The 27500-nt window shown below is 34.1% G+C and overlaps 1 protein-coding gene across 2 annotated transcripts in view; it reads right to left on the bottom strand.

Annotated features, from left to right (window-relative positions):
* LOC106878314 (protein Wnt-6) overlaps positions 1-27500 on the bottom strand; it is a 51256-nt gene that overhangs the window by 12475 nt on the left and 11281 nt on the right. The window contains exons 2-3 of one of the 2 annotated variants that reach the window (XM_089340272.1): positions 16149-16199; positions 5845-6065 (exon numbers count right to left, since the gene is read on the bottom strand). In XM_089340272.1, the coding sequence (XP_089196398.1) occupies positions 5845-6065; positions 16149-16199 (272 nt within the window). The remainder of the gene's footprint in view (positions 1-5844; positions 6066-16148; positions 16200-27500) is intronic. The other variant, XM_089340273.1, reaches the window with a different exon arrangement.

The raw sequence follows: 27500 nt of genomic DNA, 5'->3' as shown, positions 1-27500 counted from the left end.
AACAGGAATAAAGTCACAGTATAAGTCAAAATCCGCTACAAACAATTCATAGGTTAAAATGTTACTTTTCATTTAAATATCATTGAAATTACTTATCAACTGATAACAAATAACTTGTACACAGACAAGTCATGTATATTTATATAATCGCAGGCGTTGCTGTGCGATTGAAAGTTTGCTTCTCAACCACATGGTTCTGGGTTCAGTTCCACACTGCATGGCACTTTGGGCAAGTGTCATCTACTATAGACCTGGACCTACTAAAGCCTTGTGGATGAATTAGGTGGAGAAAAACTGAAAGAAGCCCATCATATAAGTTTCCCAACTTCATTAGAGAGCTGTTAAACACTTTGTACTCTAATGTTAATTTCAATAATATGAATTTAAAATTTGATTTTAGGTTTAAGCCAGCTTTGACCATAAGATATCTTAGTTAGGACTACTGTGACTGTATAAGTGCTGTTTTTTTAAAGTTTGCATATATTTTGTGTATTTTGATACTCATGTATATCCATATAACTATTTATGTACATCTAAGTATTTATATATATATTTTGTGAATGTCGGGTCCGTGAGTTTGTACTTTTATTTGGATTGTCTGCATGTAATAGTATACACACACATATATATGCGCCCGTGCGTGTAAGTAAATGTATATATGTATGTACTTGTGCATGAGTGTCATTGTAAATGATTGTGTATATATGTGTATGAATATATTTGTAAACATGCATACGTATATATGTGTATATTTATGTGTGTCCGAGTATGTATGTATGTAGGTATATATATATATATGTGTGTGTGTGTGTGTGTGTGTGTGTGTGTGTGTGTGTGTGTGTGTATGTATGTATATCCTGATTCTCTGGCTTATGTATGTGCATGTGGATAGCATAGCCAATAGTATTCCTGAAGATTTGGGATAAGCATTGTTCTACAGTTATTGTATTTTAAGCTAATTTGTTAATTATATATCCTAATTTACGTCATTATGGAATTTAATATGCTTATTCCTCTTGAAACAGCTGTTGTAATTTACTAAATCATAACGTATCTTCAAGTATATACCTTTCTTCCTTTACCTATATGTGTGTGCTGGTGTGTAAGTGTGTCTGTGTGTGTGCATGTGTATTTGTTTGTTGGTGTGTCTGTATGTTTGTATATGCATATATATGCATATTTGTATTTTTATTGATCAAAAGGTTCTCTCAACTTTTGCTTCACTGGCTGGTAACTATCAATGTGAATTCTGTAATTTTCTCTGTTATTATTTCCTATTATTTTTCTTTCATGGGTTGCTAATTTTAGCAATATGTATTTGATCCTGTAATCTTTTAGTACCTTCTCAGCGAAGTGAGAGACAAAAGCATAAATTTTTACTCTGTGTGTGCGCGTGTGTGTGCGTGTGTGTGTGTGTGTGTGTGTGTGCGTGTGCGCGTGCATGTATGTGTGCACATGTGTGTGTGTGTGTCAGCGTTCGTGTGTGTGTGCATGTATGTGTCATCTGGAAGCGTCTCTTTCTTGACTAGGTCTAAGGCTATTTTGCAAAGCGGTTGGTCGTCGTTCAAACTCCTGTATATCATCATTTAGATACTATCAACTGACATTTGCTGGCGTTTAATTTTATTGATCGCTGATATCATTAAAAATAAAGCTACATTAGTTATGGATTTTCAGTTTTAATAACAGAAGGTTATTTGTGTTCATAATAGAATATTTCTGCATCGCATATTTAAACACATTATAATGAATCGAAAGTGTCAGTTAGCAGAGATTTATTGTAACATCTTAATTTTGAAGATTTTTAATTCATACATGATGCTATAAATCTTTATTCGAAATACTTGTAAATTCTTTTGTATCACAAATACACGTTTTCACCAAATAATAATTAAAAAAAGTGATTTTAAACATGCCTTCGAAGAATACATCAGAACATCCATAAAAAACATGCTTATCAATTTGTAAATGGTGGCATTTACTTTGTAACTGATATACTATGTAAGCGAAATTAACAAGCCTAGTTTCAAATGATATTAATGGTGTTTTATTTTTTCTCGGCGGTTTGAACACATCGGTCTCAGAGAAGAGATTAAAGAGAAATGAACTCCTGCCATATGTTAAAAGTTTGCGAAGTTTTCCCTTTAGATCTTCGGTCCGACAAGTTTGCTAAGATAGCTATTAGATAATTTAGAGGGATTTCTAAAATGTGTTGCACATATGTGTGTAAATGATATTAGATTAAATATTATGTTGATATTTTACGGACAAAATGAGTTGTGGCCATTTGGTCGAAATAATGACGCTTCCAATGCTTTTATAAACTGTAAAAAATGTAAATAGCTGTTATAAAATTGAAAATATCTTGAAACTCTAAAGCAGTCTGTTGAGGGTTCTTTTAAATCCAAGTTTAATCACACCACCTTCCTATGATATTTTAATTTAAATACCATAATTATTTATCGTGAATCTCATTTGGCGGCATAAGTAATCAAATTTACAAATATTGTATAGATGCAGTTTGAACATAATGAATTAAGAGTTGGAAAATTTATTTTCATGTATAATTTATACAATGATATTTATACTCAACCGTGAAACGTCGTTTAGCATATATGTTTTATACATTTTTTTATGTGTATTTATTCATATCTAGCATAACTTTTTAATAGATAGCAATTACCGCTTCTCATGTTTTAAATGACGTCAAATGAAATCGAAAACAGCAACAAAAGGACCTAGGTTAACAAATGCTAGCAAATAAACGAGGAAACAAAACAAATAAGATTAAGTGGAAAAACACTATTTTGTTCACATACTTCGTTGACTGCTGAAAAGTATTGCAAGAATTTTCAAGCTTTCGTGTGGTATGCATTACACACACACACACACACACACACACACACACACACACACACACACACACACACACATGAATGTATATGTATACATACGTACATGTCACAACAAAGAGAGAGAGAGAGAGAGATAGAGAGAGAGACAGAGAGATAGATAGAGAGAGAGAGAGAGAGAGAGAGGCATGACAAAGAGACAGGACAGAGACAAGGACATAGGAAAGAATAATATACGTAGAGCGTAATCTTTCCCCCTCACTTGCCCCTCTTACAGCCACAGAGATATATGCACACCCTCGCTCAACTATGAAAAGTGAATTGTGGTTGTAGTATTTGAGACAAATATAAATTATTGCACGAAAAGAAAAACTTTCCTCGACGTAGTTGTTTGTGTGGCAAATTAATGAGTAACTTGTACGTCCCACTTTATACGTATGCTATGATCTTGCACAGAGTTGCATAAATCTGTACATTGTATCTTTTACTGAGCTACGTGCAAGAGACTGCGTAAATTTTCTATTAGCAATGATTTGTCTTTTACACCGGGACATCATAGAACGACAGTATTTCCTCATGCACCACATGTAGTGAATCACTAAAGCTGCCCTATGTTTTGTGCTTCATCGCTTGTCTCAAAATTCTGAATTGTCTTCTTCTGCCTCATAACAAAGCATATATTGTCTGGAGCATACTTCTGTATTACAATTATTGTATCTCTGACGAGTGGTCGGCAATGTGAGGGATCCCAAAGCTTCTAAAAAGCAAATTCGTTGCAGAACAGCTGCAGTCACTGCGAATGACTGGGTATCAGATTTTAGAAAGAAAGTATTTTGTGTGGATGCCTAAATATATAATTTCTCCACTTCCTGAAAATATATCCTTTGACGTAAAAGAATGTTTGTAATACGTTTGAAAATGTCCTAACTGCACAACCATGAGAAATATATAAGCTTTTGGTATACGATATAATTTCTACCTTGTTTCAGTTGTCCTTCGCAAGATAATATCCTCATTTCCTTAATTAACTAATTCTAACTTCAAGAGCAAACTATTCGATCTGTTAGAAATATTGGTTACATTTCACTAAGCTCATACTGTAACAGTGTCAGAATGAAACACGTACTCAATAATGTAATCCAATCATTCTGTCTCATAAAGTGAGAAGATGGCTGAAAATGGAATAGGATCGTCGATTTCTCTGCGCACGCCTGCAAAATAGAAACTTATATTTCGGGTCAATACGAACGAACGATCCTGGCCCTGTGCGGAACTTTTGAATAAACTCAATCATCCCCTCCAACCGAACATAATTTGCTTTTTCTGAGACGAGAAAAAATTCTGCCAGGATCAGGTGGTGAACACACAGAACAACTGCTGGCTTACCGTATCCCCCAAAACATGTACCGAGAGTGATAAAAATCAAACATCCAGTCGACATCATGGTGTTTGGAGTGATCAATAGTGATGGCAATGTTATGCCTCCATTCATCTTCCCACACGGCTCACACTCATCACGGAGTCCTACATCAAGTGCCTGGGGGAGGTAGTGCAGCCCAGGGTCAAGAGGGTGGCTGCTGGAACACCTTATATCTGGCAACAAGGCTCTGAACCATCCTACACATGCAAGAGAACCCAGTCATGTCTGCCAGACAATTTCTGCGACTACATCACTCCTAACATCTGGCCACCTAACTCCTCGGACTGCAACACCCTTGATTATTATGTGTGGGACACAGTTGAGCGAGAGACCAACAAAAGTCCTAGTAACACCAAAAATGAACTAAATGCAAGGATTATGGCAGAATCCACCAACTTAAACAAGGAGACCGCCCAGAAGATTTACAGGAGATTCCGAAATCGTCTGGAGACCGTAATTGAAGTCAATGGCGGTTTTATTGAATAAATTTACTCTTTAATATTTTAATGAAATTTTGGTAAATATATCTGTTAAAATGAGATGTCAGTGTTATGTTCATTTTTTTTTTTCGTAATTTAGACGACAGTTTATTCATCGCGCCCTGTGTGTGTGTGTGTGTGTGTGTGTGTGTGTGTGTGTGTGTGTGTGTGCGTGTGTGTGCAGAAAGAGAGAGAGGGAGAGAGAGAGAAGGATGGTAAAATATTTGCCATAAATCAAAAGTGCAGTGTTCAATATTTGGAGATGAAGTAAATTATTTTAATAATTAGAGTATGGAATCAATCAAAATATACACTGGCAGAAAAAATGGATTGGGTCAAATCTATAATACCACTGACGTCAACATGATCTCAACAACAGTACGTATGAAAGAATTGGGCTAATTTCTGATTTACTTCCAAATCAATTTCCTTCATACATGGAATTGTTGAGAACGAGCAGTGATAAATCTGACAACATTATGCTCAGTGCGAGATTTGACCCAATACTGTACGAATTTTGGCAGGAGTTTAATTGAAATTCAAATGTACTTCAAGTGATACCATATTGCAATTGTAAAATGCATGCACAGTCGTGTGTGTGTGTGTGTGTGTGTGTGTGTGTGTGTGTGTGTGTGTGAAATATTGATATGTATATATATATATATATATATATATATATATATATATGTATATATATTTTGTTTCGAATTTGTGTGAACGTGTATACAATGATATATCAGTTTAATAAAGTTAAAACATAGTCTAGTTTTCACAACTCAACTGTCAGTTAAACGCATTTGAAATATGATGAGTACACTATGTATGAAAGCGCTAATTTTGTTAAAATACCATAATAAAAAACCTGAAAACCAGACTTTATTCAATTGATATATATATATATATATATATATATATATATATATATATATATATATATATATATATATATATATATGTATAAAAGTTTTCAAATGTTATTTATGAACTCACTTTGTAATGTATTAGAAACAACCAATGTTATGTATATAAAAGGTTTAATTAGAGGCATAACAATAGCTTTGAAGATTCTAGAGAAGTTAAATAAAGCGCTTACCACGGCGTAATATTTTGCCAAAAGACCGTCTAGCCGTGGTACAGTTCCAGTGCCGTGCGGCGAATTGATATTGACATTCAGACAGTGCTAACTTTGCACCTTTAGCAATCTCACGAACAATTTCTTGTTCTTTTCTGCAAATTCTTCGTTGTTTACCTTCAAGTCGCCGGCTTTTTCGGCATATTGCATTTGGATCCATATCAAGAGGACTACCAACTGCCCTGTATTGTAAAATAAAAGACGATGTATGAATATATTTAATGATTTCTAGTAAATACAATAGATATGCCAATATGTATTATAATTATATATATATATATATATATATATATATATATATATATATATATATATATATATATACATATATATATATATATATACATAGTTGAAATTTATAGAAACACAAAAGACGAAGACAGGTGTATGAAGAACAAGCAGGTGTATTAGTTTGATGCTCGGGAAAATGAAAAACTTTTTTACGTTTCGAGCCTACGCTCTTCGACAGAAAGGAATAAAAGAAAATAAACACAGAGAGAATGAAAAAAGAAAACTTGTACATATATACGTTAATGTAGAACGTTGAAATGAGTGCTCAACACCGCATGGGTGGATATATAATTTCTTTATTTGTGAATTAAATTATTTGTGAATTAAATTATCCATCAATGCGGTGTTGTTGAGCTGCATGGTTCTACATTTTACGTATCAAAGCTTCCGAAGTAAACAAACACCGGTTAAGCACTGAAAACGAACAAAGGATCAAAACAAACCATATATATATATATATATATATATATACATATACACATATAACACAGGCATACACACAGAGATACATACACGCAGATAGATATAGCATTAGCAAAACATTACGCATTTTAGAAAAATAGAAATATAACATGAAATAGATCAAAATAATGAATATTAACATTGTCTTCAAATTTTGTCACAAGGAGAGCAACATCGGGGAAAGCGCTAAGTTGACTACATTGACCCCCAGTACTCAACTGGTACTTATTTTATCAACCCCAAAAGGATAAAAGGCGAAGTCGACTTCGGCAGAATTAGAACTAGCGTAAAGTCGGACGAGATGTTGCTAAGCATTTAATCCGGCATGCGAACGATTCTTCCGGGTCATCGCCTTAGAATTTTTGAAACCAATATTAATAACAAAATGATATCCACTCCAATCCCAATGTTCTAAATGAGGAGTTTGGAAGCCGTGTTACCACTGAAGACGAATAGGTGCAGTACTAAAAATTACATTAAAAAATTTATATTTCATAGTAAATAATTCGTATGTAGTCATAATGAAAAATGTAAAACATGATTGAATCGTAATTTAAAGATAAACTTCGTATTTTGAGCTTTCCTGACTATATAAATACATACAAAAAAATAATTACATTTTGAAAAAGTATTTTTACAGACTTTTTATTAGACATCTGAGCATACAAATAGTATCAACATTGTCAGTAATATTACCTAATAAGCAGAATTTTATAAATATATCTTAATTCTTAGTTCCTCCAAATTATCTCCCCATCGCTAGAGGAGTTGCTAAGAGTTGCCGGTAGGTTTTGATTTCTTTCTCCAAAATAAATAAATAAGTGAAATTTCAATTGAGATTTTTCTGCATGCGGCATCCAGTAAAACATTTCTTAATATTTTCATCGAAATTCGTGCAATTGGCTCACTTAAGTTATTTCCCTTAAATCATGAAATTATACGGGCTAAATATTGCTTATCGTTAATGTTCTATATTGAAAACAAAACAATTTTTCGACAGATCACTAAGAATTAAGCAAACGATATTATGCTGATATTGTCTAATAGATTGAGATATGTCCTTTGTTGATCCTTGCTTGCAAACATAAGTCAGACTTTCACCTAATGATGTAAATTAACTTTGAGAGAAGTGAATTCTTAATTTCTTAATATTTGTTTTTTGTTTATTTTGATTCTCTAACTCGAGAGAAGTTTCAGTTATTTAAGAATTTTGAAATCATTCATTATCTCACCGATTAATATATATCGAATATCTGTTTTGAAAATCAAAAACAATTGTTTTAAATTCCTAGCGGATTAAATGAATTCTTAATTGTGACAGAGCGCATTTAAGAACTTTAAGAAAAGACACAGATTGCAACAGTTCCTTGTGGCCAATTAAGCCTTTTTATTCTATCCACTCGGCTAACTATGTGTGTGTGTGTGTGTGTGTATCATACAATTTGTAAATTCAACATTTAATGTTCTATTTATTTGTGCACACATATAATTTAAGATTATGCGTAACAGTGTATCCTTCGTTAAATGCTAGCAAACTTTCGACAATTTAAAACAATTATTACATTTCAGGGTTACCGAATGTATGTATACGTTATTCATTTTCATGTCACCTGAACTAACTTGATGTATATTTTTGCACTACTCACAAAATCAGAGAATGAAAAAAGAAAACTGCAGAAGCAACTGATCGTAAAACAGATACCATTAACACTCAACAACGCAGAACTGCACTAGAATATTATATGCATTCTAGAGATTTTAGCGTACTTTAAAGACTATAAAACTATTTCTTCAGAATGTTGAGCTTAAAGGCTACTTAATGTATTTCCATACATATAGTAATCTGGAATTTATTGAAACATGGTTAAGTTCATGTTTTTATTCTTGGGAAAATCTAGTATTCATAATTTTTCTACATACTATGGTAAAAATTAAATGAAAAGGCTTCAACTTGGTTTCAGACTGAATGCACATTATCTGATTTATGACTGTCATCTGGCCCTTGCGAGCATCAAAGAGAGTCCACTCTGCTGCAAGCATTTTGTGTCTTGTTTCCTCTCTGAAGATAGAAGTATTGAAAATCGTCACTCTTGTGGTTGTTTGAAAGTGCAGCATTGGATATTCCAAATGCAATTGTGCAATTGGATACTTAGCAATAGCGGATGATCAGGGAAACACTTTGTTACATTAGGTTACAGCGATCAAATATCTACGTGTAATCTACATTTGCTCTCTGGTGGGTGACATCTTCGATGTTAAGCACACAAAGTCTGTAGCGCATGTTACATTTCGGTATTTTTCCTTCATCTACGTCCCATTTGTGCACCAGGTATTTGGTAACTATTTTCGGTTCCTGGGTTACGAAATAAGGGTCAGTGGTCAGTTTGTTGGTCCACGATAGACAGCTTTGATTACCAATGTTGTTATTATCCTGGAGCTTTATGCTAACATATCCTTACATTGTCGTCTGCTGATTTGCGTTCATCCTTTTATCTGATGATGTGTTGCAGTATATTTATGCATCTTCTTTTGGCATGTATTCAAAGTTATCGGACAGAAAATATTTCTTGAAGAGGTGCTTGTAGTCTCGTGCATCAATGGATGCATTTTGACACTTTGTGGCTGGGTTAAAAGATATTGCCGAAGCGAAATGATGTGACATCGATGTCTAGCTTGCGTTTTACAGAGGCAGTCTACATCACTATTAATGTGAAAATTAATTGTGCTGCTCAGTATCTTTCGGGTTTTCGTATCAATGGCTGAGATCTCATCAAACGCCCAGTAAAGCCACCCAAATCTTGTACTCATGCTGCAAGCACATTGTGGACTGCTGTTTCATCAGCGCATGCAGAGAGTTCTGAAGTTCATATCTTTTCTTTTTTATTTAGCAGTTATATTCCTTAGAGACGTGTTCCAGGTTACAAGTACCATCTAAGGATAATTTTTCATCTACCCCAACATACCCATAACATTCCATATCAAATTTGGGAGAAACAGTCAAATCATTGATAGAGATGCCACTAGTCTGGTTAACAGTCTTCCCTCGTTTCACTATCATATTGGAGCATTTATCCTGGCCAAACTCCTGAGAATGTTGTAACCAGGTCAAGGTTCATTTTCATATAATACTTATCATACATATTTCTGGCGTACAACTTCAAGTTATCTACAGAGAAGCAGTGTATAGTATATATGTATGTGTGTGTGTGTATAAAATTATATTACATAAATATATTATATATATAATACATACATAGTAATGAGCTTTTATATGCATATTTGAACGTTTCCCGTAAATGAACTCAAAGGATATAACACACACACACATATAAAACATTGCATCTATACAGACATATATACACATCCAAATATACATGCGTACGTGTGTGCTTATATGAATGTATGTATGTATGCATGTATGCATATATGTATGTACGTATATATGTATACATGCATGTATGCATGTATATGTATATAAATAAATGGGCAGAGTGGGCGTACATTAGTGATCAGCCGTATCGATTGATGAGCCGGATCAATGAGCCGAGTCCGTGTCAGAGGGTCGAGCGCGAATAGCTAAGTAGCCACATCACCTGTCCGTATTGATTATGTGCATTTGTTTGTTTTGCACCGATAGCTCGATCTATACAAGGTGGGTGTTGAAAAGTTCCTGGCTTTGGATAAAAGGAAATGCAGGAGCATCAGTTAATTATGATTTCATTCAACATATTCGCCTCTCAGACTCACACACTTATTGCAGTGGTCCTTCAGTTTTCCTAAGCCCTGTAAAATAACTGGGAAGGGTTGGGCCTCCAGCCAAGCCTTTCGCGACACCCTTGAAGCCAGAACCTTTTCAGCACCCCACTCGTAATAATAATTCCCGCTTATTCTAAATTATGAGATCCATTTAAGTAGGTAAACATGGAAGGCTGTTGTGTATGCGTGTATATATGTGCGTGTGCTTCTGCGTGTATGTGTATTCGTTTGTGTGTTAGTGAAGGCTAATGGGGTACGTGAATTGTGGTGTAGAGGGGCGGAGAGGTTGTCTTTGGGTTTATGACTTTGGGTTTAACACAAGTATCGATTGCAGTGTGTGTGTGTGTGTATGTGTAGTGAGAGATAGATAGATAGATAGAGAGAGAGAGAGAGAGAGAGAGAGAGAGAGAGAGAGAGAGAAAGTGTTTGGTATGCTTATGTGTACTTGATGTGTGAGTGCGTATTGTAATGTGCGGGTGTTCAAGTGGATATGTGAGCGTTTTGGGTGTATTGTCGTGTTAATACTATTGTGTATTGTGTTTATGTAGTGTAAATGCCTATGGATTTGTTTTACTGATTGACAAGTGTCTGGCTACTAATGCGTGTGCGTATGTATATTGATGTATGTTGTGTTGGTGTAATGAAAGTGTTTTGTTCATTAAGTATGGGTGTATACGTGTGCGTTTTTGAATGATATTCAGTTTAAATGACAAGGGAAAATGACAGTGTTTAGTGTGTATTGGTGTGTATGTCTATTTCTGGATGTAGTTTGTTCTTTTAACGTTAATATGCCTTGTGTTTATTAGCACGGGGTGTGTGAATACGGATTGGTTTTATATTGTGCTAAAAGGTCTATGGGTGTGTGCACTCATGAGTATTACTATGAAATTGGCTGTTCAAAGATATGGAAGTACGATAGGAAGAAGTGTAGGACAATACAGTTGATTATCGTTTCAGTTTACAAGGTAGCAGTCAGTGTACGTGCGTATATGTGCACTGTTATATGGATATGTTGTGTTCCCGATAGGGTACCAGTTTGTCAGATGGCAGCGTATTTCTGTTTGGTTTATTAAGAATACATTCCTGTGTTTGTATATTTTAATATGCGAGAGTGATTTGTCGTAATGATAGTACCATATAAACCGCGAGCATATAAGTGTATTTTCTGTTATTTGCCATATGTGCGTATGTGCGATGTGGTGTATTACTTTCTGTGTGTGTGTGTGTGTGTGTATGTGCGCGCGCGCATCCAAATAGTTAATGTTTGAGTTTTTGGTTTGCAAAATTCTTTATGTGAGTTCTGCAGACTGAAAAACAAATGACGAACAACCTTAATCGATTTTCGAACCTTATTGGGTTCTCATCCGAGAGGCATTCTCATTAGAGTCTCCAAGGCAACAAGAAGTCAAACTGTTTATATATTCAATAAATGCAGCAGTTACTCTGTGAAGGAATCCCTAATTTGCATACCGAAAGTGTTTAACACCCAATAAATACCAGTAGCCTGTCAAGGGGGAACTTAGTCCACACAGTATCAAGGTATGATATAATAAATAAGTAATATATGGTATAATTTTATATATATATATATAAAGTAAGCAGCATGACGGGCTAAAATGCAGTATACTCACGTCTATACTCACGTCTATACTCACGTCTATAAGCGTACGCTAACACATTTCACGGCTGACCTACAAAACAGCGCGTAGGATTTATGGTTCAAAAAACCTCCATGGAAGAAAGAAGTCGAGGGCTGCGCGTGCGACACAAACCCACATCTTCTGTAAAAGGTAAAAACGATGGACGAGCAACCATCATACCACAACGAGACTTCGAAGTGTTCTATCCATTGTAAAACATATGTTTTTGCCAGAGAGAATTGTATGTTGTTTACGTCATAAGAATTTAAAAACTTCGAAAGATATGAAACAGTTTTTTTGAAACAGTGGAACTCGAATGAAATAAAGCTATAAATAATAGCGTATAGAATATTGGTTAAAAGCCATTCTAAACGCAGACATATGAAATTAAGTAAATGAATATCTTCCAGCCTTTATAACCTGAAGCGTCCTATACATAGAAGCCAACACTGCCAAATTTCTGTGCAAACCAGATATACTTACAGGCGATTGTTGTTAAACAACACAACCTGCATATACAAGGAACAAATGAAAATATATACAATAAGATCAATGACGAAGCAAAAACACAAGCAACCCATTTAAATATTGCAGATCATGCTTAATGCCTCAATACACGCAGGCCTAATATAACATTAAAAAACCATACTGAATTCAATATTGTGGAATTTATTACATTCATTCATAAAGGTCTTTTGAATGCTCTTTAACTTGTAAAAATTGTGCCACAAAAGTGAGGGATTCTTTTTATATTATGGCATTTTTTTTTCTTTAGAAACCAGCCTTCCTTTGCTACATTTAGATAACATACAACCTCGACAGTTGTTTTGTTAAAGCCACTATAGTTTATTATAACAAATCTTTAAGCACAACCAGAAATTTGTAAACGATCATGTATATGTATACATATATATATATATACATATATCTATCTATCTGTCTGCCGGTCTCCCTCTCTCCCTCTTCCCCCCCCCTCTCTCTCTCTCTCTCTCTCTCTCTCTCTCTCTCTCTCTCTATATATATATATATATATATATATATATATATATATATGGTATGCCCATATGTATATAGTGAGGTCTTTATATACGAACATAATCCGTTTCTGAACCCCTATATATACAAATATATATATATATATATATATATATATATATATATATATATATAGAGAGAGAGAGAGAGAGAGAGAGAGAGAGAGAGATAGATAGATAGATAGATAGATAGATAGATAGATAGATAGATAGATAGATAGATAGATGGATAGATAGATAGATAGATAGGTAGATAGACAGACAGATAGACAGATAGATAGGTAGATAAATAGATGAAAGGAGAAAAAAACCTCTTGTACTATGATGTACATTACCTCATTAAAGTGATTAGCAAATTCAGAACAACTTCCTCCGATTCATCAAAAGCTGCGATGACCTTCGTTTGCAGAAGCAGGACTTATTCCGTCTCTAAACCTGTATTTTCTTACGTATTTGTTGGATATGATTGATGCGTGTGAATTGTTTAACTGTGACCCATATTTCCCATGTTCGCTAATGCCTCAGCAGTAATTCTGCTAACTTATTTTTAATTATTTATTGAGGGGTTTGCGGTACTATTCGTGACAAAATATTTGTCAGATTTGCTGGGTTATTTCAAGACTCGTAAGTGGAGCGATGCTTTATTTGCAAATAAACTCGTCCGAATTTATTCTTTCAGATTTTTATTTACTGATACTTAGGATAGAATTGCGGCAAATAGGCAAATCGTTAGATATTCATTTCGTTATTCTATGCTCCCTATTCAAATCCCTCCGAAGTCTGCTTTTCCTTTTATGCTTTGGTAAATAGGGTTCCGGTGTAGGGAAATGGATTGGTGTAATGATAGCGCTGGACAAATCCCTTTTACTGTTTGTTCTGACTCATTGCGTTCTGAGTTCAAATTCTGCCACTTATCTCTTCGTTGTGGTTAGCGTGCACTTCAGGATCTTTTTAATGGTGGGCTGCAGCATCTCACTCCCTGCACGAAGGTGGATACATGCTAGGACGGAAAAATATTTTGGAGAAAATTTAAATATACTAAGCTCCAATGAATAAACTTTTTCTACTTAGAATATCGAGGCTCTTTTTATTTGGAGGGGTGACTTTTGTAACATAGCAACCAGGTCCAAGTGAGTAAACATAACCGAATACGACACATGTTTTAAAGTAGCTTCGAGTACTTTTGTAGATGACTGGAAAAGTTTGTATTGAAAAACTGTCCATATACAGCAACTGCTTATAATTTACATAGACACATGAAATATGCATTTAATTTTTTTTTTTTTATAAATTAGTAAAGGAAATACGAATAGATAATTTTGTTCAAGTAAAAACACAAAACTGCTGTTGTTTAAAATGTGTCCTCTTTCCATGAAGAATATTGTTTAAAAAGTCAATATTAGAAAATCAGTATTAGAAATCAGTATATTAGTTATAATGTAACAAACGTTGGAATCTCTGGTATTTATTAAGTTAGAAATCAAATAAATAGTTTTAATATATTGAAACTAAATAGAATAAAAACATGTTTTATACAACTTCATTTATTTATGGCAATTCTTTATAAAAATAGAATTACGTATGCACACAATATTAGCATTTTTATGTTATATTGAAACCAAGTTTGAAAGTCATTCATATTTAGATTGACAAATCTACAATTTAATAAGGACAAAAATAACTGAGAGTAAAGGACACAAGCTGCAAATTTGTATAGGTATGGCATGCTGACACGGACAACACCAATTACATTTTAGCCTATTCAAAGGCAAAAGTAAAATTAGATTTCAGTCACTCTCAAGTCAAAAGCCACAACAAAACAAAGAAAAAATCATCAGAGCTACAACCATTTTAAGAATGTTCTTTTCTATAAGTACGAGAAATACACTGAATATTTAGTCCAATCGAGGCAATACCCAATATCGCCGGACGTAAATTGATTTTTATTATTGTTGTTATTCTATATTAAATCTATTCGTCATCACTAAAATTAAGTCCTGAAGGAAATTTGCACTTAAATAGGAAATGAACGTTGATATAAACTATTATATCAAAAAAATCGAAGTAAATTATTGTGAAACATTATTTTTCGCTGTACCAAAATATGTATGCAGGCTCAAATACGTGATATTTTTTTCTGACAAACAACTCATGTTATATAAACCTTAAGTACTTAACTCTTATTTTATCTATCACCTCATTGAACAATCTTGGTGAGATTCCTCTGAACGTAAAACATAAAGGGATGTCACCAAACACCATGAGCTTTTAATCAGCTGATCTACCGAATCTGTCATCCATCATTCTGCATGTGATATTAATATGAACTCGATTGTACAATATTTGTAAATTATTCTATCTCTTTTTTCTTTGAACGTATATATATATTTTTTCACAAAGGAGTGAAGTGATTTAATTTTTAGATATCAAAATGTTTTAGAAAGCTTAAGCATCGCTGTCTCTGACGAAGCATCCTAAACTGTCTTCTTCGTTTGTTTGAAATGCCGAGCAGGGATTCATGTAGTTTATGAGTAAAGTGGGCGCTAGCATACTTGACGTATCAATCAATGAAAAGTGAAAAACCATTATTTAAATAGCTAATTTTGGTGAACATAGAATTCAGTAGGAAGGACGTCTGATCTTTAGCTGCATTATGATAACGCCGGACATGTGTCTTCATTATTAGACTCTTCAACGATGCAGTCAGATTACGACTGTTAGGACTTAGAAGTTAGAGATAAAGAGATTTATTTCCCAAAATAACGTCCGAAAAAGTTACCCAGGGACGTCTAATATATGAAAACTAGATAATAAAGTAAGTATTAAAATACTCGTAAGCCAGGTAGCTTTAATTAATTGAAATTACACATTTATTAACGAGAACAATCATCATCTAAATGAATAATTCTTATCAATAAAGGTAAGGGAAATAACTCCGAAGTTTTAATTATAATTAATTCAGTATGAAATGCAATGGTGAGTGAATATGGTCTTTAGTAGAATGGAGACAACTCTGAGCAAATTTAACTTTGATAGCCAACATATAAATCTTAGAAAATAAATAGAACAGATATATACTTACATGGAGTCTGCGACATGCAGGAGCAGTGCCGTACTTATTTCGCTTAAGGTACTATGGAAAGAGATAGAAACGAAAGTGGAAAGCCGAAGAATAATAAAAGTAACAGAAACACGCACGCGCACACACACACACACACACACACGCACACGCACACATACACACACACTCACATACACACACACACAAAGTGTTCCACATATATATATAGAATCATTCCAACTCACGTAAAGTATACCACTATACACCCATGCATAAACATACATACGAACATGTGTATGTTTGAGTGTGTGTGTGTGTTTACAAAATAATTTTGTGTTAAACTGGATTATTACCTGCGTGATGATTTCGTGCTGTTTTGTGCTAGTCTAGTGTACTCATCGGTGAGACTGTAATATTCTTTTCTTTTACTTGTTTCAGTCATTTGACTGCGGCCATTTGAAGGGTTTTAGTCGGAAAAATCGATCCCAGGACTTATTTTTGAAGCCTAGCACTTATTAAATCGGTCTCTTTTGCCGAACAGCTAGATTATGGGGACGTAAACATACCAACATTGGTTGTCAACAGATGGTAGGGGACAAACGTAGACACGAAAACACGCACATGAATATATATATATATATATATATATATATATATATACGACCGGCTACTTTCAGTTTCCGTCTGCCACATCCACTCACAAGGCTATGGTCAGTCCGAGGCTATAATAGAAGACACTTGCTAAAGTGCCACACAATGGGATTGAACCCGGAACCATATGTTTAGAAAGACACACTGGTGGTTCATTTGACTAACGCCAAACACATGAAACCTTTAGGTATGAGGACGTAATCCAGTTTACTGACAGACACACTAATAGTTTTAACAACGGTGCGTATCGAACACTTTACTTTTGGCTCGAAAATTATACATACATACACACACACATACATACATATATACATACATACATACATACATACATATATATATATATATATATATATATATATATATATATATATATATATATATATATATATATATATATATATATATATATATATATATATATACATATATATATACATCCACACATAGACACATAGACACACACACACACATGATAAAGAAATATACATGTATGTATGTACACGCAGACATACATATAGAGCTTTTAAAAAATGCGCACAAGACATCTTCGTTTGACGTTTAAACTAAGAAATAAAATTAAATATATTCAATTGTCTATTAAATGTAAACTACGCTGAAAAGAAAACTGATTAACTGTTTGTTTAGTGGATATAGCAAATGAACGTCTAACTGTAATAATGTTAAACGTCAAAGAAATAAACTTCTTTTAAGAAGGCTTATTGTGGGGAAATATGGGACTCGATTCCCCAAAGCAGTGCTTCTAATAAAAACGGGAGCCATATTTTCAGCTCAAATCACGTTTCATAACAAAACATTGCTTCTGGTTATAAAATAATAATCATTGCTGTTTGCCTTTTTTTCTTCATTTCTTTTTATTCTATATTTTCACAATTAGAACCAATATGGAAATGTGTATAGAGATAGAAATGCTTCATTAAAGAAATCAGAAGTGTAGGTAAAATGAGGCGGATTCAAGTAGAATTGAAAGCAACTTAGTCGACTCTTAATATGATAGGTTTTTCTACTAAATAACACAATTATTTATAATAATAATAATAATAATAATAATGATGATGATGATGATGATGATGATGATAATAATAATAGTAATAATAATAATAATAATAATAATAATAATAATAATAATAATAATAATAATAATGATATTTTTATGATTTTAAAATATTCATTTGTTAACTATTTAATGGAAAACAAATATACTAATGAGATAAGAACGTTCAACAAGACGAAATATTTGATAAAAAGATCATTTAATAATTTGTTTCAAGTTAGAGTATCATTTCTTTGAGTGGCATGGGCGCTTCAAAATCGGAAGAACGTCCCTGGAAGACAATGAACGATCTGGAAGGCCTGCCACAAGCGTCACCCCCGGAAATGTGGTATTATGCATCGAGAATTTGTTTCCCGGGACCAGACCGTCAAACGAGAGTTCAACTGCGACGTTTTGAAATGTCTGAGAAAGAATATTCAGTGAAAGCAACCGGATCTGTGGCGTTTGAAGAACTGGATTCTTCACTGAGCTCTCCTCATTCGTGAGTTTCTTGCCAAAACAACGAGGTATCGCTTCCGCACTCACCCTATTCGCCAGATTTATCACCTGCAGACTTCCATCTTTTAACCCTGTTGTCAAGTGGCAGGGACATCCGGAATGGTGTATTGTTGTGCAAGGTGACTATTTCGAAGGCGATGCTATTAAAACTTAGGTAAATAAGTCATTTCTGTATTAATCATAACTACTCCTGGAATTTTTGATACCACCTCGTGTGTCGTGTGTGTGCGTGTGTGTGTGTGTGTGTGTGTGTGTGTGTGTGTGTGTGTGTGTGTTTATATATATATATAATTAAAGCGGTTTAGCAATGTATCACCAAAACGGAAAACTATAATTGTCATTAAATATGATTGAGGCTGTTGGAACACCTACAATGCTAAAAATAAGAGCAACGATTGTATGACTGTTTGAAGGAGAATTGAAGAAGGCCACATACATAGAATTAGTGGTTTTACTATCTTCCATTTTCTAACGAAACTTCATTTCAATACAAGTCCTGTACATCAAATATTTCCTAATCACTCCAAATCTGTCTCCAGAAAAGAAAATTCCTTACATAGTGTCCAGGTTAAATATTTACGATAAATTATAAAAAACTTTTAAAATCTAAAATTTATAAAATAACCAATTGAAAATACAATTAAATAATTATCTTAACAGAAAGATTAGAATTTCAATAATTCACAAAACAAAAATAGGCAGAACCGTTTTTTTCTTTTTTCAATATAGAAATTTATAGCAATCTAACTTTTCATATAAATTAATTTTCAATACACTGTGGATGTCAAAGCATTGCAACAGCTCCATGTAAACTAAATAATATAAAACATGTGTGTATTCCATTCAGAAGGGCTATATAATAAATCTTCATAAATCTACTTGACGAAATGTTTTCAGGGCAAAAGACATCTTATTTCTGACAGCGCCCCATCGCTACTGCAAATAACACCTCCTCCTCCTCATAGGAAGCGACACTTAATAGTTCATCTATCAATAGCTGCTTCTACTAAAGACTCTTGTCTTAGACACTGGTTAAACATATTGAAATTATTTTCATTTTATTAGAAAACAAGTGTCGTAACATCTCGTCATGTTGTAAGGGTAAGAAGACAATAAGCACCGAGTTTAGCTACAACTTGGTTGCAGTGAGATTTGGTTCTTCTTTCTGCGGATTAAAGCCTCATGGAAGTACATTGAATATATTTACGAGTATGTATCTAGTAAAATAGATATTTCAGTAGATGGAATACGTTATAAAGACCAACACACACACACACATGCACATGCACACACCACACACACATACACACACACCACACACACACACACACACGCACGCACATACACGCACACATACACAAACACACACACACACACATACATACATATATACATACATATATATATATATATATATATATATATATATATATATATATATATATATATATATATACACACACACACAGGAAAACAAATACACTCAGTGATAGCAGGTCGAGCACCTATATAGAGGAACTCCCTCTGTCGGCTTGCCTTTAATAGAAATACCGATTGCGAAGCGACAGTGGGTATACATCATACTCACTATGTCCACATACCCACGACTAAACTGTTTCACTGCTTTTCTATCTATGATACTCGCTTTGCTCGCTTTATGTTTGTCGCTTAAAACTTCATCGACTCTTTCTGGGTGATTTTTGCAAGACAGTTTGAAATGAAGGTATGAAGTTAGTTATGTTGGCACAAGCTTGTCTGGTTTGAACGCGTCACTTTCTCTTCGCCAGAGGTCATCAAAGCCACTCACCTGTTAAAGACAATGGCTGTCAGCAATATCTGTGCTAGAATTTAAAGTCAATAACTGTTTGCACAACACCGCTAGGTCTCTCATCTATAAAGTCAAGAAGTTCACAAACAGGCAAAAGTAAAATCTCTGGCTTCGCAATGAAACGGGTGTTATTCCAGGATTTCCTTCTAGATATTCGGTTCAAAGGAAATTTGGAAAATGACACTTCCACTGTCTTATTGAACACCAAGGCGTTACATTTGGTATCTCTCTGTCTTCGCGTAGAATTGGACACAGCGATGTATACATAGATATGTAGAAGATACAAAGGAAGATAAGTGATCAGTAATCACTATATATATGTATATAGGATGAAAATAATTCACCGATAAAAATTATTTCCTGTTAAACTATTTGCAAAATATGAGAGTATAAAAAACATAAACACTTTAGAAAATATATTAATAATTAAAAACATAGATTCTGTTAAAATACTTATGCAAAGGCACACATGTCACCTATAGAGACGAACAAATAAAGACTAGTCGCCTCTCATTCCCAACTGTTCAGTAGGGTCAAGAACATTCTTGAAAAAGTTGAAAAGGGTCTCTAAATGGCCTAAAACTTGCCTCCCTTATTCCGTCAGTCCGATCAGTTTAGTGCAGCTGACCACATATTCCATTTTAAATTAATCATTACAGGAAATTAAGTTCAATAAAAAAATAAAAAAACGAGCCTAACATTTATCGTTAATTTTTTCTACATCACGTATCGATTGGTGAATATTCACCCGATGCTTCCAAGTATTGTAATCGATATTTCTGACGCTTGTATTAACTAAAGAGCATGAAAATATTTAGAAATAATACCCAGAAAACTTCATGAGAATAAAATAATCGAACATTACCTGCAAAAATAGAAACATAAACCCACGTCCTCTTAATTGAACAGCCACAATTATTCAAATATAATGTGTAACAAATTGGAAATCATAAATAATTGCGTCTGATATGAAATAAAGTTATATGAAATATCCTAAACGGCCAACGAGTATGACTTGGTAACCTGTACCACATTTTCACTAATTGTTTTAGCATAAACGAAAGAAAGAGCTACACTGTCACTCTACAGGTACTCATTTTTTCAGCTGAGTATACTGGAGAAACATAAAATGAAGTGCCTTGCTCAAGAACACGACATGCGACATTATGATTGTGAGACGGAAAACCCTAACCACTAGTTGATATGCGTTTGTAAATATCATATATAATTCAGTTTATACAATGAATGTGTGTGAGTGTGTGTGTATAAATTTTGGTACTTCACGTGCAGCTTGCGTGCTTAACATTAACATTTCATGATAAAGTATTCGAACTGCTCAGTCAATGGCTAAAACGTCAAATACATTAATAATGATAAATACTTCGGTTTTACAGCAACGTTTAGGTCAATAGACCTCGCCTGTTAGTGTCAATGGGCAAATCCCTCGCCTGTTAACTCTCGTATTTAACATCTTGCTTGTAGTGTTTTGCCACCAAGAAAGCCGGTTAGTTGGTACATCTAACATCTATTATAAAGGAGGTAAAATAACAAGAAAATAGCGACATAAACCTCATAATTAATTCAATTATTTGCCATTTTTACAACAGAAGGTCTAGTCGGTACAAATCGTTTGATCTCTGACAACAAAAAGAGACATTCTTTATGGACATGTCAACAAGCCTTCATGAAGTTTGTATTTTCAACTTTGACATGGCGCTTTGATAATTATTTGACTGTCTTCTTAATTTTCTTTTAATATAATATGTTCTCATGCGACGAAGTGCTTCTATCACGAATAGATCTTGTCATCTGCTGTTTTTCATCAATCAGAGGACGGAATTAAATAAAACTGTTTTATTGGCTACTACATACTTTCAGACGAACATCCCTGTCGTTGGTAGAATTCCTGTTTTGTTTCTTCGGAAAGAAAATAACATTAATTTAGCTATGTTGCTCTAGAAGACATAAGTCTTTTAATTGATATACTACACGTACACTAAATATTTAATACCAACACTTCGAGTAATCAATATATTGTGGGAAATTAGTGCAAAAGCAACGATATCATTAGTGAGATATGTTGACTATCTTCATTAGTTTCTTTTTCGATATTTCGTAGGGAGCGGAGCTGTTATGGAATCTTAATGTTCTACAAAATTTCATTATACCCTAAGTAACTCTTCTGAACTCTTTATTACTTCGTTTTCAATATGTAGGTTGTCCTAATTCTTGGAAACGAGTCTTTTCAATATTCAGACCTACCTTAAATGACTAAGATATAACAATATTTTAACTCTTCAAAACAAAAATATTCATTTGCCGGCAAAGTTATATTTGTTTAGCACATTTCACTATACATTTGTATCAAATTCACGATATTGTATCATAATAGCAAAGGAATTGTGTTACATAATGAGAAAGAAGTGCAATGGAGGGGAAAACACGAAATTATGTGTATACATTGAAGTGATTCATTCTGCTTCATATAAGACCATGAAGGCAAGGTAATCCAATAAGGTAATTGAAATGTAGACAGACGGAGCTGAATTAGTAACATTGCACTAAGACTCTTACAAAGACTTCACCTTCACAGATTTACTTCAACCAAGTTGTAATCAGACCAAGTGATAATCAGACCAAGTGATAATCAGACCAAGTGATAATCAGACCAAGTGGTAATCAGACCAAGTGATAATCAGCCAAGTGATAATCAGACCAAGTGATAGTCAAATCAATCAGGAGATAAAGTACAGGGGTTGAACGAAATAATGGAAACACCTAGCATGATAGCATCATAATTTTGAAATATATATAAAACCGTCAAAATCTTCTTTATTTATATGTTTTATTTATTTATTATTATTGTTGCTTTATATGTTTTGATAAACTTGCTGTTTCTTTTCAGATATCATCAGAAAAGGTAATTAAAATTCATTAAAACGACAGGGCTATAGGACTTTCAAAGAGGTCAAATTGTTGTTGCTCGTAAGGCAGGCGCTAGCGAAACGAAAACAGTCGAAATGTTTGGTGTATCAAGAAGTACTGTTTCGAAAGTAATGACAGCCTTTGAGAAAGAGGGAAAAACCTCCTCGTCGAAACAAAACTCCGCAAGAAACCCAAAACTTTCAGATAGGGACCATCGGACTCTTACGCGAGTTGTTAGAAAGGATCACAAATGTACAGCTCCCCAAATTACTGCAGAGCTTAATGATCACCTCGAGAACCCAATTTCCACAAAAACTGTTCACCAGGAGCAGCACAAAGCCGTATTTCACGGGAGAGCTACAATCAGAAAACCACTACTTTCTAAAACAAACGTTGCAAAGCGTTTAGAGTGGAGTAAAAACTTACAGAATTGGTCCTTAGAGCAGTGGAAGAATGTTATTTTCTAGGACGAGTCATCCTTTATCTTATTTCCGACCAACAGCCGAGTATACGTGTGGAGACAGCCAAAAGAAGCATTTGACCAAGACTGCCTTCTTCTAACTGTTAAACATGGAGGAGGATCTGTGATGATCTGGTGGGTGGCTATATCTTGGAAATCCGCCGGTTCAATGGTTTCCCTTCGTGGCAGAATGAATAGTCAAAACTATTTAAGCATTTTATCGTATCAAATTCGTCCTATGGTTGCGGAACAGTTTCTGGAGGGAAACCCAATCTTTCAGGATGATAATGCACCAATTCACTCAGCTAAAGTTGTTACTGAATGGCACGAGAAGCATTCTAGTGAAGTTGAACATCTTATCCCCTTTTTCATCGACCACAACTGCTTAACCTCGCAAGCTAACCTGTCATATCTATCGACTTTTCTTTCTTCTTCTTATTATTGTTGTTACTGTTATTGTCGTCGTCGTCATCATCATCATCATCATCATCATCATCATCATCATCATCATCATCATCATCATCATCATCATCATCAAGGCAGCGAGTTGGAAGAATCGTTAGTCTGCCGAGCAAAATACTTAGCGGCATTTCGTCCATCTTTACGGTCTTAATTCCGCCGAGGTCGACCTTGCCTTTCATCCTTTCTGGACCGATGGTAACTGACTTGTCTCCTCCCGCAAAATTTCTGCTCTTGTGCCTTTTCTAGAAGGGATTAATATTATTATCATTGTCCATCTTGCTGTTGATATTGTTATGCATGCTCACCATTAGTGCTGCTTGACTTGTATATCATCATTATCACCATCATCATCATATACAAAAATGTAGATATTTGTATATGCACCGTATCCGTATGTGTATGTGCGTGTATATAGCGTACATATACTGTGCATAAATGTGTGGGGCGTCGGGAGGGGGGAGGACTAGCATGTGTGCGTAAGTGTGGATATTTGTGTATAGGTGTATACATATTCATGGGTGGGGGTGGATGCTTTCAAGAAACCACTTCACATCCTGCTGTACCTGATCCTAGATGAGCGTATAAAACAAAGCTACATATATTTCCTAACTAGCAGACCCTCGGAAGCAGTGGAATACTCCGCTAGCAACTCATCAGGCCTCCTATATATATATATATATATATATATATATATATATATATATATATATATATATATATATATATATACTTTATTTAAAAGCAGCAGAAATATAACAAAAAAACCGTTACTCTGAGTTTCACGTTCCCGTTCATCGGACAGTTTTGTTAGAAACTGTCCGATGAACGGGAACGTGAAACTCAGAGTAACGGTTTTTTTGTTATATTTCTGCTGCTTTTAAATAAAGCATATTACTCTACCTCTGGTATTTGAGTACTCTTTTTTCCACCTTGTTGCACATTTCATGTGCTTACTCCGGTATATATATATATATATATATATATATATATATATATATATATATATATATATATATATATATATACTCTTTACTCTTTACTCTTTTACTTGTTTCAGTCATTTGACTGTAGCCATGCTGGAGCACCGCCTTCAGTCGAGCAAATCGACCCCAGGACTTATTCTTTGTAAGCCTAGTACTTATTCTATCCGTCTCTTTTGCAGAACCGCTAAGTTACGGGGTCATAAACGCACCAGCATCTGTTCTCAAGCGGGCGATGCAAAGTTCTAGTAAAGCTCGGAAATATCTGCCGTTCAGTTTTAATTAATGTTTATAACTTTCTTATTAATTATATATTCATCATCGTTACATTCTGCATATCCTAAACTTTGCAGATTCAAATTAATTTTAAGAAACAAATTTTAAATATCCCATTCAAAATAATGCTTTCTAAATTGTCACATAGATCTTTAATCTTTTGGGATTTTAATAAATAACTCTTAAAATAATTTTTAAGTTGACCAACTTACTAAAGAGCTAGCCAGGACGTTTATCGATAAGAGAAGTACGTGTCAAATAATAGCATCGATATAATTAACTACCTGCCCCCTATTAACGCTGATCTTCTGGAAAGAGCGATTCTACTATAAATATCGTAAAAACCTGCCGTTCAAGAGCCGTTGTAGGTGGGTTTGAAGTAAAAGAATACCGTATGTTTGTGGGATAGTGGTGTATAATTTTTGGTGGAAATTTGCCAGTTACATATGTTGCTTCTTTTACTGGTGTTTGAATGTAGCAACACCACTGTTCCGTATATATGAATTGTACTCTAGCATATAACACAACTCTTCAGAGCGTCGTTATTTTCTGGCTCTCAGGATGAAACATGCAGAAGCAAATTAGTATTAAAGGAAAATAAAATATATAACTAGAAGTGAACCATGATAGATGTGCGTCAACTCGTCCGAAAGCTCATTATATATCATGATATAACCGTTTTTACCTTGCTATATGTCGTATTATATCTCGATATTGATGTCAGAGACTAGGTTCTCACTTAATTCTTGTGAGTGATGTTCGGTTGGTGTAGTCAGTAATTTTATTTTCTTATTAACTATTAACTAATGGATTATGGATGAATATAAAATCTTCGCCTCAACTCTCCGTCTGTCATACCAGTGCCATGCCTACGTGTTCACTATTTGTTGGGTATTTTATAAAAGTGACCGCTAACTCACGAATTACTGCTTCTGAGTTGTAGAATTTATCAGGTGGACACGAATTTAAACCTTGCATTTACGCTTTTATGGGGAGGGTGTTAGAGATTAAGTTCATGCTGAAAGAATACCATATTTTGAGGTTGTCCTCACACACGCTCGCACAAACGTACACTAACACTCACGCGCATATATACATACATGCAGACAGTCAGACAGACAGAAAGACAGATAGTAGGGTGGAAGCTATAGCCACTCGTAATAAAGGAGTACTGGTGGAATGTCCTAGGAAAACCTCAATAAAATGTAAACACAATAGACCTGACATAATAATTTAGGATAGAGAAGAGAAACTGTGTACCGTTGTGGAAATCAGTATTCTGTATGTTATTTACTTCGATCTTCAAAAGCGAAAACAGTTTTGACTCAAACTGGTACGCTGAAGAGTCGCCAATATTGCTTAGATGCAGCAGTTGGCGTAAAAACCGACGTTAACAATATTAGCTGTCATAAGGCATGACTATATGTAAAACTATATATAACTATGTATAAAATTATATAACGTTTCTATTACTTATATTAAATTTGTTTTATTCTTTCTCATAACTGATAATATATATATATACATTATCAGTTATGAGGCAGAATGAAACAAATTTTATATAAGAGAAACGTTATATATATATATATATATATATATATATATATAAATATATATATATATATATATATATATATATATATATATATATATATATATATATATATATATATGTACATATATATATCACTAGTGACCATCGACTGTACAGAAATTTCAATGAGAATCTATGCTTGGTTATGCTTGGAACAAGTAAGCTCTAGTTGTAGGTTTTTTTTTTTTCCTCTACTTGATAAAGTATATTTTCTGTCATGATTGTATTCGCGCCAAAGTTGTTGAATATTGAAGGCTAAATTGGCACAGAAAAAAAAAAGATTCTCATCTTGATTGGTGAATATGAGACTGCAATTTCTTCGAATGTACTATTCCAGTGTGCATCGTCTTCCGTGAAGGCCCTTTTCTTGGAAGCATTGTGATATGCTGCACAGACATATTAAACAACTGTTTAGGCGAGATGAAGTTATACTAGACTGTAGTGCAATAGCTGTATGAGATCTTAAAATTCATACCCTCCTAAAGTAAGTACGCGGCTTCAGATGTAGAGGTTACAAATAAGACAAAGTTATTATTTCCCATTCAAGTTTCTATATATCGATATCCAATGATGCATACATAAAATGTTCTCCCAGTATCTCTGACAATACCAGGAGACAATTCT

This window comes from Octopus bimaculoides, chromosome 23, assembly GCF_046866305.1.
Source record: "Octopus bimaculoides isolate indiv1 chromosome 23, ASM4686630v1, whole genome shotgun sequence".
Lineage (NCBI taxonomy): Eukaryota > Metazoa > Mollusca > Cephalopoda > Octopoda > Octopodidae > Octopus > Octopus bimaculoides.
This window is presented reverse-complemented; position numbering and strand designations above follow the sequence as displayed.